We start from the raw sequence: 17141 nt of genomic DNA on the forward strand, positions 1-17141 counted from the left end.
ACCTCTCAGGGTCACTACTACAACAAGATGAAGCATGATAATAGGACATTAATGTGACCATAGAGAGGGAAAGAGAGGGTCACATGATCAGCCAGACTAAAACTTACATTGCTTTCTCCAAACCACATTAACCCTCTAACCTCCCCACCTTCCTCCTCCAAAAGTAACTGTGTACCAGGTAGAGTAATTACAGTTAGATACAGTGGAGAAAAAAGACAGAAACCCAGCACAATAAAATTTTTATGAGTTAAAACTGGCAAACTCTAGCACTTACAGTGCATACTCATTGTCCACCTTCCTACAAACACCAGCCTCCTTGTGTCTCCTGGAGGAGAACACATTAAATCAGAGGTTTGTACAGGGACCTGTCATGGGATCCCCACTGATGGAATGACTCTGCCCAATCATCCCTGCCCTCCTCTTCATCCCACAAGTAGCAGATGTTGATTCTGCTCAGCCATGTCTAGTTAAAGTAGAGGAGAGAGGCAGCTAGGTGGCGCAGTGGATAGAGCACCGACCCTACAGTCAGGAGGATCTGAATTTAGATCCAGCCTCAGACACTTAACACTTACTAGCTGTGTGACCCTGGGCAAGTCACTTAACCCCAATTGCCTCACCAAAAAAATAAAATAAAATAAAGTAGAAGAGAAATCAGATAGTCCAAAACCATGTTACCTTTTGAATGGGTACCACCTTAAGCTAGCACCACCCACCCAAGACCTCAGTGACTATCAGAACACACACACACACACACACACACACACACACACCCCTATTCTCCTGGCATATTAAAAGAACTGACAGATTCTTGGGAAAACCAAAACCATATAGCTCTATAATTTAGAATTGAAAGACACAGCATCATCCAAATGCAAATATAAAAGAATATACATATTGTAAAGTACCACATGGTATCTTTACAAAAATGGGGGAATTACAAATAAATCTAGAAAAACAGAAGTACTAAACATAAGCTTTACTCACTATTGTATAATAAAAATAATAGTACAGGGAACATAAGTGAAAAGTTCAGATCCAAGTGGAGACTTAATAATGGCATCATGAATAATTAGCAAATCAAAAAACAAATCATGGATCAGTAATTATGTGAAAAGTAATGAGTAAGCAAAATACCAAATTGGGGGGGGGGATGCATATAGCTAAAGCCTCTCTTCAGTTGAAACATTATATCCCTAAGAACATAATGAAAAAAATTAATGAACTAAATATTTTTGTTTTTTGCTTCAATCTTCATTGAGACCACCAGTTCTCTACCTGGAGGTAGATAGCATTGTATTGTGCAAAGTTGTAAGTCTTTCACAATTTTCTTTACGATATTACTGTTAATTGTGTACATTGTTCTCTTGGTTCTGCTCACTTCATTCTGAATTAGTTCATAAAAGTCTTCCTATCTTTTTTCTGAAACCACCCCCTTCATCATTTCTTACAGCATAATAGTATGGAAAACAGTTTGGTAAAAACAAGGTTTAGATAAAAATTTTTCACCATAGACCACAATAAGCTCAAAATTACCTGAGTATTTGAGATCATACTATAAAAAAAAAAACATTGGAGGGTACCAGATGAGGTATCTTTCATGGTTATGGCAAGAGTTCATTCTTAATTAAACAAGTAATAGAAATGGTCACAAAAGACAAAACAGGTTGTTTTGATTTCATGAAATTGAAATGAACAAAAATAATGAAAATCTATTTAAAGCAGGAAAATCCAACTGGGGACAAAATTTTTAATTAAGCTATCTCTGGTAAGGGTCTGTGTGTCTGTGTTTATATATGCAACTAACAGGAACAAAAACCATTTACCCAGTAGTAAGAAAGTGATCAAAGGATTTGAAAATCAGTCCTCAAAAGAATTGCAAACTATTAACAACCATGTGAGTTTCTTCCAAGTCACTAATCATAAGAGAGATGCAAAACAAGCCAGCTCTAAGGTTTTACCTCACACTCAGCAGATTGGCAGTGATGACAAAAGAATGGGACTAGTCAATGTCAAAGGCACTGGGGAAAGATGCACACACTGATGCTTTGTTAGAGCTGTGAACTGGGCCAACCATTCCAGAAAGCAATATGGAATTATACTAAAAAATGTGACAAAAATGTCTATGCTGACTGCTAGGCATATATCCCAAGGAGGTCAATGATTTTAAAAAAAGAGGTCCTGTAGGCACCAAAATATTTGTAGTAGCAGAAAACTATAAGCAAAGCAAATACCTGTTTATTAGAAGATAGCTAAACAAAGTGTTGTATGTGAGTGTAATGAAAGATTGCTAAACTTTAATGAATGACATAACATACAGAGAAGCCTGATAAAGACATAAATTGATGCAAAATGAAGTATGCAACCCAATTATTTGCCAGTAATTCTGACAATCTAAGTGAAATGGATGAATATTTACAAAAATATAAACTGACCACATTAACAGAAGAAGAAATAGAATAAATGATTCTATCTTAGAAAAAGAAATTGAATAAGCCTAAGAAAAAATCCCTAGTACCAGTTGGATTTAAAAGTGAATTCTACCAAACATTTAAGGAACAATTAATTCCAATATTATGTAAACTGAAAAAAATAGGTAAAGGAGGAATTCTACCAAATTCCTTTTATGACTTAAATATGGGTTTGATACCTAAAACAGGGAGGGCAAAAACAGAGAAGGAAAACTACAGGCTGATTTCTGTAATGTACATTGATGCAAAAAATTTTAAATAAAATACTAGCAAAGAGATTTCAGCAGTATTCCACAAAGATTATACAAAAAATCAAACAAAATACAATACTCATTTCTATGAAAAACAATAGAAAACATAGGAAAAAAATGAAACCTTTCTTAAATTAGTATCTCTAAAACTAAGAACAAGCATTATCTGTAATGGGGATAAACTTGAAGCCTTCCCAGTAAGATCAGGGGTGAAGCAGAGATGTTCATTATCACCACTATAATTCAATAATGTTTTAGAAATGCTAGCTATATGTGGTATATGATTATAATGAAATATTATTGTGCTATAAGAAATGACAAGCAAGATGATTTCAGAAAAACCTGGACTTATGTGAACTGATGCATAGTGAAGTGAACAAAACCAGGAGAATGTTGTATGTAGTAACAGCAATATTGTTCAATGAAGAATTGTGAATGACTTAGCCATTCTCAGCAATACAATGATTCAAGACAATCCCAAAGGACTAATGATGAAGCACACTATTCACCTCCAGAAAAAAGAACTGATATTGTTTGAATACAGACTGAAGCATGCTATTTTTCACTTTCTTTCATTCTTTTTCTTTTATTTGAGTCTCGTACAAAATGACTAATCTGGAAATGTTTTACATGCTTGCACATGTATAATATATCTGATTATTTATCATCTCAGGGTGCAGGGGAGATAGGATGGGGGATAGAATTTGGAACTCACAATTTTTTTTTAAATGTTTAACATGTTTTAGCACGTAATTGGGGTAAAGAATGGAAAATATATTTAAACAAAGAAATGCTAGCTATAGCATTAAGACAAGAAAAAGAAATTGAATGAATAAGAATAAGCAGTGAACAAATTTATCACTCTTTGAAGATGATATGATCATATTATTAGAGAACCCTAGAAAATGAGCTAGAAGAACTAGTTGAAAAAATTAACAACCTTAGCAAAATAGCAGGATAAAGCCCACATATATGATCATGGAGTCAGGAGATCTAATTGTGATGAGTTATTTCTGTTCTGGAGACACCTACTAGAGCACTCTTTCTGCCAAAAGCCAAGTAAATATTAATTCTTGACTTGCCTTAATAATAATTTCACCTTTCTAAGCTGTCTTTGGCTGGAAAATGATCTCAGCCTGTTCTTTTGTGGGTTTTGCTGCTCCAGGAATTGTCCTATGGCATTATTTGGAGGTTTTTTGAAGTGATCATGTTGTGAGTTCCAAGAGCTTACTACCTTTCCTCTTCCATCTTGGCTCTGCCCCAGAAGTCAATAATTTCACCTTTCAAAAGGTAGAGGAAGTAACTAGAGAAATTAGCATTCTAAACTTTGTTCTAATGAACAAGGAGGAGCTAATTCATTGCTGGAGTAGAAACAATGGAATTCTTATGGGAGAAGGGACTGTTCTATGTTAGAATACATGGCAGAGGACAGAAAAGCATTGGCATATATAGGTAGACTCTCCCTTGTACAGTTCACCCCTTTCATATTCATTAAGATGAGAATCGTGTCTCCTATTTGACTGAAAGAATTGAGACAATCCATGCCATAAAGAAATCCCCATCATAATATACCCAACAAGTAGTCATGCTAAGGCAGCCCATTCCACTTTTGAACAGCTCTCATTGTTAAGTAGTTTTTCTTGACATCAAGCCAGACTTCTACCCACTATTCTAATCTGCCTCTGGAATGAAATAGAATAAGTATAATCCCTTGTTCATTCATATAACATTACTTCGGATGCTTGAACATATTCATCATTTTTTGCTCCTTAGTCTTCTCCAAACTAAAAATCTCATTTCTTCAACTGATCTCATTTGACACAGACATACTGACATTGCCCTAATCCTAACAACCCTTCACCATTGTGGTTGTCCTCCTCTGAACACTCTGATTTATCAGTATGCTTAATCTGTGATGCCCAGAATACTCCAGATAATGTCTACTAGGGCAGGATATGGAGTGATATAATTTCTTGATTCCTGGAAGCTCTACCTCATTCACTGCAACCTATGACCACATCAGTTTCTTCAGCTACCAAATCATATTGCAGACTCATATCAAGTTTGTAGGTCACTAAATCCACCCACTCCCCAAGCAGGTCTTTTTCAAAACAACTGCTACCTAACTATGGTTTTGCTGCTTTATTCTTGTGAAGTTGATTTTTTTATACCCCAAGTGTATGACTTTACATTTTTCCCTATTGGATTTCATCTTATTAGATTCAGCCCAATACTATATAGCATGGGAAAAAATGTTTGTATCCTGACTCTATAATCTCATGTATTAACTACCCTTCTCAACTTTGTCTTCTACACATTTGATGAGCATGCCATCTATTCCTTTATGCAAGTCATTGATAAAAATGTTGAACAGCATTGGTCAAGCACAGATCCCTAAGGATCAACTACAGACTTCTTGACATGTTGATATTGAACCATTAATAACTACTTTTTGAGTCTGATCATCTAACAGTTATGAATTCATCTAATTGTATTATCACATATCCCAGACTTCTTCTTGACCCCAGAGCACAACACTAGGAATAAATGAGTGGAAGTTTCATAGAGACATTTAAGTTTCACATAAGAACAAACTTTCTAAGAAAGCTTTTTAAAAAATAAGCTGGGTTGTTTCAGGAAATAGTGACTTTTTTGCTAAAGGACTTATTGATCTCATCAACTCCCATGATTCAGCTATTATCTCTATGCAGATGATTCACAGATTTATATATCTAGCTCTATTCTTTCTCCTGAGCTCATCCTGTGTCACTAACTGCTTTTTGGATATCTTGATCTTGATTTTCCATAGGCATCTCGAATTCAGCTTATCTAAAACAGACTTCATTATCTTTCCTTTCCAAACCCTCCTCTCTTCTGAATTTTCTTGTTAAATCAAGACCACCATCTTAACAAGGCTTGCAACTTGGTATCATCCTGGACTCCTCACCCTCATGTATTCTATTTGCTTCCAAGACTTGTCTCTACCATCACAACATCTTTTGTATTCATCCCCATCTCCCCCCTCTCCCTCCCACACATTGCCTTCACCCGGTGCATGGCCTCCTCACCTCACACATGAGTACAGGTCTCACCATGTCACCCCCCCCCAGACACACACACAAAATCAATAAATTCCAGTGACTCCCTATTAGTTGTTGTTCGGTCTTGTTTTAGTCATGTCTGACTTCATGATCCCATTTGGGGTTTTCTTGAAGTGGTTTGCCATTTCCTTCTCCAGCTTGTTTTACAGATGAGGAAACTGAGGCAAACAGGGTTAAGTGCCTTGCCCAGGGTCACACAGCTAGTAAGTGTGTGAAGCCAGATTTGAATTCACAAAGACCTGGTATAAAACAATCGGTATCTGGCTTTTAAAGCCCTTTACCATCCAGCTCCTTCATATCTTTTCAGTTTTCTAAAGCCTTAATCCCCCTTCATGTAACCTAAGATCCAGAGACATTAGCACTCTTGCTGTTCTCGGTACATGGCACTCTACCTCTTAACATAGTGTCTTTCCATTGGCCATCTCATGCTTGGAATGCTCTGCCTCCTGCCTTCCCTGGCTTCCTTCAAGACTCAGCTCAAATCCCAGCTTTCAGGAGAGACCTTTATTAGTCCCATCCCCACCTCCTTACCCCCACCCCTCATTCTTTACCTCCTTTGTTAGTGCCTTATTCTGAGTCACTTCCTATTTACATTCTATGTTTTATGTGCATTAATGTGTGTGAGATCCTAGAGGATAGGAACTGTGTTTTTGCCTTGCTTTGTATGTCCAGTGCACAGTGCCTGGCACATATTTCATGCTTCTTGTTATTGTTGTTGTTGATGATGAATTAAAAAAAGAGTCACAACCTTTATGGGCCTCAGTTTCTTTTTCTGTAAAGTGAAGGTGTTAGACTAGATCTTCAAGGTCCTTGCCAGCTTTAAATCCTATTATCTGAAAGTATTTGGAAATACTACATTTTTATATAAGTTATTTTTCAGTGTAAAGGAAATTACTGTCAAATAAATTCCCTGTGTCAGCAATAAAAGAGTTAACACAGTAAGCTGTAGAGATTGAGATACATCATAGGAATAGTGCTCTCTGTCTCAGTGGTTTAAGAAAGGGAACTGGTGTTCTGCATTTGAAAGGACTTTAATGAATGCTGTCAGTGTTTGTGGAAGCTAATGGTCAGTACTGAAAAGGAGAGCAATAGAAAATGCTCTGGCTGTTTCTATATAGGCTAAGGAGAGTTTTCTTTGACCGGGACTGCCCCACCTTCTTTCTTTCTCTTCTTTTTTTCATTATCCTTTGTTCTTTGTAGCCTGACATAGTGTTATGAAACTGAATTCAGATTCATGTGTGAATGAAATTTGTTTTCCTCCAAATTTGCTTGCAGTATACAGCAGAGCATGTGCTTTTCTTGTCTTGGTTGGATGCACAAATCTTCTTTTATGTGCAGTGCTTCTTGTCCTGTTGCCTAGACGATCAGTTGCTTTTTCTGAGGATGTCTGGTTCTCGTAAAGAGTTTGATGTGAAGCAGATTTTAAAAATCAGATGGAAATGGTTTGGCCATCAGGCATCATCTCCTAATTCTACCATTGACAGCCAGCAGGGAGATTTCTGGAATCGAGGACAAACCGAAACAAATGGTGATAGAAAGTTTTTAGATCCATGTAGCCTACAGTTACCATTGGCTTCAATTGGTTACCGAAGGTCCAGCCAACTAGATTTTCAGAATTCACCTTCTTGGCCAATGGCATCTACCTCTGAAGTCCCTGCATTTGAGTTTACAACTGAAGATTGTGAAGGTGCACATTGGCTTGATAGACCAGAAGTAGATGATGGAACTAGTGAAGAAGAAAATGAATCTGACACCAGTTCATGCAGGTTAATGATTATTTTCTTATGTTAGAAGTTGTATTTGTTTGCTAATGTTTTAAAATACTCCAGTATTTACTATTTCATATATATGTTTATAGAAAAAAGCAGACATATTGACAAAAGCATTTGGCTTTTTGATAGGACAAATAAACATGGTTTTAAAATTTGATATTTCTCTATAAAATTACAAAGGAAGCAGATAGCATATTCATTTATTTAATAATTTATATGTACAGCATGCATGTTTTGTAATATCTTTATATATCCCATATTGTTCATGTCCATAATAATTAACATAGATTTGTCAGTGCCTTTAAAATTTATGGTACATTTATATACATATACATATATATGCTTTAAGTTTGTACCATCCTATTATTTTCTATGATCATAAGAAAACCATACAATTGATTTTTAATTTCTATAAAACTGAAAGGTTAGAGATGTCATTTTTATTAGGATTATAATTCTCAATAACATTTTCATTCTGTAAAGCTCTCTTTGTCCTATGTGTAGCTCTATAGAGATGATACAGAATATAGTAACATGTCTCTTTCCAAGATGACAGCTACTAATTCATAGTACATTTATTTTCAATGCAATTTGCAGCTGATTCTTGAGTGGAATGTGACATTCTTTTAGGAGTATTTAAGGGAGTATTAGGAAGGTAGATGTTATCAGATGTTAGAAAGAGAACAAGAAAGGGGAAAAGGAACCAAAAAAGGGGTTAAAAGGAAAAATGAAAGGGGAAGGAGGGGAGAAGGGGTGGGAGTCAGAGTCTTAATGTTCCTTTCATTTGCTCCCTAAGATCTTGGTTGTGCCTTTGAAATGCTTTTCTTAAAGTCATTGATTAAAGCTACTATACTAGATTATGTAATTAACTAAAAAATTAAAGTATATCTTAATTCAAAAATTCCTTTTTGGATTTTCACAAAACTTGTCTAGAATATATTGACTGTCATTGCAAAAGGAATGCTAAGGAACTGGTCAAAAATAAGCTCTGTTTGTGTGTAGGTTTTCTTTTAGCATCTCTTTAATGATAGATTATAGATTTCTGCAGCATGTTTGTATGTGCTGATCGTTACATATGAATTGTAATTATTTGGACTTTTAAGTCACTTGAACTATGAGAGAAAAGGGCAGTATGTATTTGTATAGGAGACAGCATATTTTATTTTTAGTTTTTTTAGATTCAGTCACTTAATGTAAAAAACATTTATCTGTAGGGTTAAAGTGCTACTCATAATTTAGAAACAGCAATTGAGCTAATATGATTTCAATGTTTTGTATTTCTTTTGGAAATTTAGAAAATAATTTATTTAATGAAAGGGTCGTATTCATAGTTGATCTTTTTTCCCAAAATCAAATGACATTTCTCTATTTAGAAAATAACATAGTATGCCATTAAGATGTAATGAATTTTTAGAATTTCAAGTCAATTGTTTTTATAAACCAAGGAAGTATATCTATCATTGTAGCTGAAATTTTTTTTAATATGTAACTTCTTTTTGAGGGGGATTATGTGTTTCATCTATACATATATTTGAATAGGCATGATGATTTACCTATCCTCCCTAAAATAGTTGCCATAGTTAATATGATACCCAATTAACTTATGCTGTAATGCTGCATAATGAAAAATCATCTTAATGAGATATTCTTAGAGTGATATAAAAATAATAATCTCTTTCTGAAAGATTGGTGAATGTATTATTTAATGTCAGACATTTTGATTTGTGAAGAAAGTAGAACAAAAAGGGAATCATGTAAAAATCTAAGAAAATGTATTTTTTTTAAGAAATGAGGATTAGGTAAATTGATACTGGAATAAGTGAATCATAGGCATGAAGAATCCTATTCACTTTTATAAATAAAATGCTGAAGGAAGGTTTGAACTTGAATTTCGTAAAAATAAAATAAGAAAATTGAAATGTCTCTACTTCTTTGAGTCATAGCTAGTTTATTTAAGTTTTGTTGATACCTTTTGGGTTTTTTATCACATTCTTTTCCAAGTATATTCTTTCTTCTCCCCTATCCTGTGAGCCTTCCTTTGGAAAACAAACAAAACTGAAAAAATTATCATATTTTAAATAATATGCAATAATGCATACCCATAGTTCCCATTTCTCCAACAAAAGGAGGGGAATGCATTTCTATATGTCTTCTCTAGGACCAACAGTACTTAATATAATTATACAGTTTCAATTTTCTTTTTACTTACTTTTTTTAGTCATTATGTTTATTGTTTTACTTTATCTGCTTATTTCACTTCCTAACATTTCGGGCAAGTCTTCTCATATTTCTATAAATTCTTCAAATTAATTCCGGAAAATTTAATTTACATTTATGTACCACAATTTATTTGGCTACTTCACAATTAATGTCCATTACTTTGTTTCCCTTTCTTTTCTATCACAAAAAAGTACTACTATGTATATTTTAGTTTACCACATACCTTTCTTTTTTTTCTAGACCTCTTTGACATATATTCCTAGCAGTGAAATGTGTAAATCAAAAGGGAATAGACATTTTAGTCACTTCTTTCTTATTATTTCATATTGTTTTCCTAGTTAAACCAGTTACAGCATCACCAACAGGTTTTAGTGTACATATCTTCCCACAGTCCTTTCAAAGTTGATTATTTTCATCTCTCATAATTATAATCAATGTTCTGACTGTAAGGTAAAGATTTCATGGTTGCCTCAGTCTACATATCCCTTGTTGGTGTGTTGAAGCAGTCTTTCATGAGATAGTAAATAATTTGCAATTTTTTTTGAAAATTCCATAGCCATTCACCATTCATCAATCACCAGTCTACTTTATGGTTTGTGTTACTTATTCTACAGTGAATTTTAAAAATAATATTCATAATTCTTCATTCCAAAAGAAAACCATTTGTACATTAAGTCTTGGACTTAGAAAAGGTCATTTTTAGAAATGATGTAGTTCATCTGGTTTCTAGTAATTTTTTGGTTTTTATATGTTAAAAGTCCCTCATTTAATGAATATTTGTGAGGTGTTGTGTTAGCACAAGGATGAAAAAGACCCTTGAGAAGCTAATGATAATAATTAATAATAATAATAATAGTCAATTTCATTTATATAGCACTTAACTATGTCCCAGGCACTGTGGTAAGTGCTTCAAAAATGTTATCTCATTTGGTCCTCACAATAGCCCTGGGAGAGGGGTAGTATGATTATTCCTATTTTATAGATGAAGAAACTGAGACAAACAGATTGTGACTTGCCCTGGGTCACACAGCTGGTAAGTGTTTGAAGCTAGATTTGAATTCAGGTCTACCTGACTCTGGGCCTGGAGTGCTATCCACTGTACCACCTAGATGTTTAAATAATACACACACACACATGCCCATGCACACACATACATGCACACACACACCCCTGTATGTATGTGTGTATATATATATATATATGTATATGTATATATATACACACACATCCTTATAAAGATGATATATTTGTATGTGTGTATATATTTGCATGCGTACATATATGTATATCTCACTCTGCTACCAAGTAGAATATAATACCATAATAAAGCAAAGTGCTGTGGCTTTCAGAGAAGAGAGAGTACTTGGTACATTAAATAATCTTCTTTTCATCTCTAGTCTTTTTCAAGAGAAAAGAGTTTTTCATATGGTATCTTTTTTTGTGTCATTTGATTGATTGAGCAAATCTCTTGGGGATTGCCTCTCTACTATACACAAACCCATATTCTGTCACTGTTGATGTAAAAGAACACACACATCTTCAGCTGATGTTCAATTTTTATACATGCTTTTAGAAGATTTTACTCTTTTTGCGGAGCAATGAGGGTTAAGTGACTTGCCCAGAGTCATACAACTAGTATGTGTTGAGTACAAATTTGAACTCATTTCCTTCTGAATCCAGGACCGGTGCTTTATCCAATGTGGAGAAGATTTGACTTTCAAAGATAGTATCTGTAAAGACTAGAAATAACTTTTTACAATAAATTGATGTTTGAGAGCTCTATGAATTGAGATTCTATTATTTTTCAGATATAGTAATGTTTTGAGCATTGTTATTTAGTTAGCTTTATTCTAAAAAAATATCGTTTACTTAATGTCCGGAACTTAAGACAACTGTCCTAAGCAACTAGGAACATGAGAATGGAGAGATATAGGTAAAGATTCTATACCATTCAAAGAAAACCAAAAAACAACCACCACTAATGCTAAATAATGATATTTCTATGTATGTAGTACTTATAGTACAGTTTATAGAGTATTTTCATATATATTATGTATTTGATTCTCACAACAATAGTGCAAGGGAGATTGGGCAGGCATTATACTATCTTAGAGATGAGAAAGCTAAGGCTCAGAGAGTTTAATTGACTTGCCCAAGGTTCAACAAAAAATAAATTCCTACTATGTTCAAGACTTAGGGCACATGCTAGCCTTGAGATATGAAGAGAAAATGAGGGAGAGCCCCCAGCATTTTCAGTGGACACCTGGCCCTTCTCTACCTCTCTGTTCCAATAAATCTGCTGAAGATATTGATAAAAATCACACTGGATGGATGGGCAGGCATGGATGGGTTATAATCTTCAGTATTGGAAGAAATACCTACATGGATGAAATCAGATCCATTTGAGAATTTGAGTACATAAAAGGCACACAGCCAGTGAGATCTTTGGATTCTTTTCTTCACATCATGTTTTTTCTCAACTGAGCTGAGGAATAATGATATATTTTTCAGTTGCATGATAAGAAGAACAGAAAGATTCTGGCTTGAACCTTATTCTACTACTAGGTGTTTGTGTGTGTGTGTGTGTGTGTGTGTGTGTGTGTGTGTGTGTGTGTGTGTGTGTGTGTGTGTGTGTGAGAGAGAGAGAGAGAGAGAGAGAGAGACTTCTGGCCCAACATGGAACTGAACTCAAAGTTAAGTCTCTGGCATCTCCAAGAATCATATTTCTTTAACTCATTTTGCTTTTATCCATTGTTCCTTATAAGAAGCTCATCATATTGTTCATATCTAGGTGTCTTCATTGATGCAGGTAAAAGGGTTCCTATTGTCTTTATAAGGATGCAAGTTAGCATACTGGATACAAAGGAGCCCTAATTTCATTAATATGAATCTTCCCTCCAGTGAAGCAGATTACAAGGCCAGCCATGCCTGCTCATCCTATATAATGCTTATCCATGTCCTTCCATAAAATTGCCATGAGGTCCACCTAATGTTCTAGGGGACCTTCACACATCTTCCCACATTATGGATATCAGTGAAGTACAGGCATACCTTGGGGTCATTGCAGGTTTGGTTCTAGACCACCACAATAAAAGCAAATATCAGAATAAAGCAGGTCACATGAATGTTTTGGTTCCTCAGTACACATAAAAGCTATGTTTACACTCTGATGTAGTCTATTAAGTGTGCAGTAGTATTATGTCTAATAAAACAGTTTATATACCTTAATTTAAAAATACTTAATTGCTTAAAAATGTTAACCATCATGACTGAACTTTCAGCAGGGCATAATCGTTTTGCTGATGGAGGGTCTTGCCTCAATGTTGACTGCTGACTGATCAGTGTGGTATGTTTGTTGAAGGTTGAGGTAGCTGTGTTGATTTCTTAAATAAAACAACAATGAAGTTTGCTGCATCAGAACAATTAGAGGCAATTGTGGGGTTATAAATTGGCCTAATTTCAATATTGTTGTGTCTCAAGAAATAGGGAGGTCTAAAGAGAGGAAGAGAAACAGGGAACAGGCAGTTCGTGGAGCAGTCAGAACACACAGCATTTACCAATTAAGTTTGCTGTCTTACATGGTTGTGGTTCACGGTGCCCCCAAACAATTACAATAATAACATCAAAGATCACTGATCACAGACTACCATAACAGATATAATAATAAGGAAAAAGTTAGAAATAATTCAAGAATTACCCAAATGCGACAGAAACAGAGTGTGTTGGGAAAATGATACCAATAGATTTTCTCAACACAGGGTTGCCACAATCCTTAAATTTGTAAAAAATGGAATATCTGCAAAGAGCAGTAAAGCAAAGCAAAATAAAGCAAGGTGTGCCTATACATGATATTTCCATTAGTAGTTGTTCTTGCTTCCTGCATGCCTGGCCTCTATTTCTTACAGTTATGCATTTCTTTGATGAAATCCTTTATACCCTCTATATTCCTTGTTTGTAATGTACTGCATCCCGCTGAGAGGAATACTGGCTAGGAATGCAAATACATTGACATGAAGAACAATCTGGAAGACGTCAGTCAGTAGGCATTTATTATATGCATCCTATGTTCCAGGCACTGGAGAGACCAAAAAAAAAAAAAAAAAAGGCAAAAGACAATCCCTGCCCTCACAGAGTTCACAATCTAAAAGAAAAGATGGCAAGAAAACAAATACATACAAACAAGCATATATATATATATATATATATATATATATATATATATATATATATATATATATATATATATATGATAAATAGGAAATGATTAACAGGGAAGAAACTAGAATTAAGAAGGATTGAAAATAGCTTCCTCTCTTTCCCTGTTGCTGCTGAATTGAACGGGAGGGGGAGGCTCCCGGGTGTTTTCAAGATTTAGCTTCACCCATGAATTGCTGGCATGGTCGAGGAAGGCATTGCTGCTGGAAGTGTAATGGACGTTAACACTGCTCTACAAGAAAGGCTGAAGACCTCGCTTATCCACAATGGCCTAGCTTGTGGAATTCCTGAAGCCGCCAAAGCCTTGGACAAAAGCCAAGCCCATCTTTGTGTTCTTGATTCCAACTGTGATGAACCTATGTATGTAAAATTAGTTGAAGCCCTGTGTCCTGAGCACAAAATTAACTTGATCAAGGTTGATGACAAGAAGCTGGGTGAATGGGTAGGATTCTGTAAAATTGACAGAGAGGGGAAGCCCTGCAAAGTAGTTGGCTGCAGTTGTGTTGTTGTTAAAGACTATGTTAAGAAATCTCAGGCCAAAGATGTCATTGAAGAATATTTTAAATGCAAGAAATGAGTAAATAAAAGCCATGGTCTGATTTGAAAAAAGAAAGAAAAAGAAAATAGCTTCCTGTAGAAGGTGGGATTTTAACCAGGACTTGAAAGAAGCTAGGGAAGCCAAGAGGCAGAGATAAGGAAAGAGAGGGTTTTTTTTTTCCTTCTATTTTGATGATTTTCTTTTTTTTAAACATTTTTGTCTAAAGTTTTGAGTTCCAAAAACTATCCCTCTCTTTCCCTTCCCTCCCCACTCCCTGAGATAGTAAGCAATCAGATAGATGTTATACACATGCAATTATGTAAAATGTCTTTCGTGAGGAATAGCCAAGAAGACTAGTGTCACTGGATTGAAGAGTACATGGGAGGGGTATAAGGTATAAGACGACTTGAAAGGTAGGGGCTAGGTTATTATAAAGGGCTTTTAGTGCCAAAATGTATTTTATATCCAGTCCTTTAGGTGACAGCCACTGGAGTTTATTAAGCAAGCTGATGACATGATAGAACCATTGCTTTAGGTAAATCATTCCTTGACTGAATGGAAGATGGATTGGAGTGTGGAGAGATTTATGGCAGGTAAACTAATCAGCAAGCTATTATCCAGGTGTGCGGTTATAAGGTCTTGTATCAGAGTGGTGACAGCATCAAAGGAGAGAAATAGACCTATTTAAGATATGTTGCAAAAATGAAATTGACAGGCTTGTGCAACAGATCAGATATAGGTGGTGAGAGTTAGTGAGGAGTTGAGGATGACACCCACCTTGTGAGCCTGAGGCACTGGGAAGATGGTGTTGCCTTCTCCAGGGATCAAGAAGTTAGGAGGTGGTGGGGAAAAGATTATAGGAAAAGAAAATGAATTCATTTTTGAACATGTTGAATGTAAGATGTCTATTGGACTTCTAGTTTGAGATGCTAGAGTGGGTGATGATGTAGCAAACTCCAAAGAGGTCAAGAAGAATGAATATTGAGAAAAGATCTTTGGACTTGCTAATTAAAAGATCTTTGGTAACTTTGGAGAGAGCACTTTCAGTTGAATAATGAGGTCAGAAGTTTAATTATAGAGCATTAAGAAAATGAGAGGAGAGGAAGTGGAAGCACCTATTGTAGATGGCCTTCTCAAGGAGTTTAGTCGCAAAGAGCAAAGAGATATAGGATAATGGATGGATAGATATAGGATGGAAGGATCAAGTGAGGGTTTTTTGAAGATGGGACAGATTTGGGCATATTTGTAGGAAGTAGAGAAGGAACCAACAGACAAGAGATTAAAGATAAGTTAGAGAGTGAGGATGACAGCAGAGAAGCAAAAGCACTAACATTAAAAGAAATCATGTTCTCCATAATAAGCAAAAATATATGTCAAAGCTAGGATACAGAGGGACAAGCTTAATGGTTATAGGTCTCCCAAAAGAACATGATGAATAAAAAAATCTGAACACCATAACGCAAGAAATAATACAAGAAAACTGCCCAGAATTTTTGAACACAGAAAACAAAATGCCAGTGAAAGGAATCCATAAACCCTTCTAGGAAAAAACCCAAGACCACAAACTTCAAGACACGTAGTGGATAAATTTAGCAATTTCACTGAGAAAAAAACAAATTCTGTTAAGTCACCAGGAGAAAGACCTTCAAATCTAATGGAAAGGAAATCTTAATAACACAAGACTATCCTACCCCCAGTGGAAAATGCAGGAAATAATGGAATACCATGTTCCTTAAAGCAGTGGCTCTCCAGATGCAACTCAAGGTGACCTAACCAGCAGATCTGAACTTAACCATAAAAGGAAAAATATATGGATGTTCAATAATAAAGTCATTCCCAACATTCTTAGAAAGGCTCAACTCATTGTCTGAAGTAGCTGAGAGAAGGTAAGAGTAAAGAAATGGTAAAGCAACAGAATATATGGATCCAGAGGCCAAAGAACAGCATAATTAAGTGATATTATTTTCTTTTTTATAATACAGAAATCACCTGTTCATCAAGAATAAGTCAAAGGGCAACCACAGCATCAAGGTACCCCCGAGGGAGAAAAAAGAGATGTTTTGTTCTAGTCAAGTCAAAATATCACCACTACCACCTCAGGCTCTGATAGAGATAGCCTAAGAACCCTGAACACAAAAGTCTTGGGAATATCAGTGCTCCTCAGACCACTGGCCCTGCTTCCAGCCTGAGCCATGCAGTAATCATTGAGGGGAGCAAACATTGCAGCAATAGGGCATCTTTGCTACCATCAACACCAACTTCTGAATTACTGCCACTGATTGGCAAGTAAGCCTGAAAACCCTGGTAGAGTGGCAGCAACCCCTCTTCAAAATATCACTCATGCGTCTATCCTGACCCCTACAGCCATCATCTGGCAAGCCCTCTGGAGATGCAACCTGGTAACTGCTTCTACCAATGTCACAAATGAAGACCTAAAAAAGAAAGTTCTTACCATTAAAATACTTGACACTGTCAAATGATTCAGCATCAGAAACTGATATGATTTTATCTGTGGAAATGACATTAAAGAAGAGGCACCACCATCTGTTCTGCTGCTGCTAAAAGAAGATGGATCT

At 35.6% G+C, this 17141-nt stretch overlaps 2 protein-coding genes across 6 annotated transcripts in view; both read left to right on the forward strand.

Moving 5' to 3' along the window:
• The window catches only part of KLHL5 (kelch like family member 5), a 117358-nt gene that overhangs the window by 41572 nt on the left and 58645 nt on the right, over nucleotides 1-17141 (forward strand). The window contains exon 1 of one of the 5 annotated variants that reach the window (XM_043972963.1): nucleotides 6847-7586. The exons of the other annotated variants lie outside the window; for them this stretch is intronic. Within the exon in view, the coding sequence (XP_043828898.1) occupies nucleotides 7063-7586 (524 nt within the window). The 5' untranslated portion in view covers nucleotides 6847-7062. Of the gene's footprint in view, nucleotides 1-6846; nucleotides 7587-17141 lie in introns of those variants that run through there. 5 annotated transcript variants of the gene reach the window in all.
• LOC122732666 (40S ribosomal protein S12-like) lies at nucleotides 14209-14604 on the forward strand. Its single transcript, XM_043972969.1, has one exon. It carries the CDS (start codon nucleotides 14209-14211, stop codon nucleotides 14602-14604), a length of 396 nt encoding a protein of 131 aa, XP_043828904.1.

The sequence above is a fragment of the Dromiciops gliroides genome, chromosome 6 (assembly GCF_019393635.1).
Source record: "Dromiciops gliroides isolate mDroGli1 chromosome 6, mDroGli1.pri, whole genome shotgun sequence".
In the NCBI taxonomy this organism is placed as follows: Eukaryota; Metazoa; Chordata; class Mammalia; order Microbiotheria; family Microbiotheriidae; genus Dromiciops; species Dromiciops gliroides.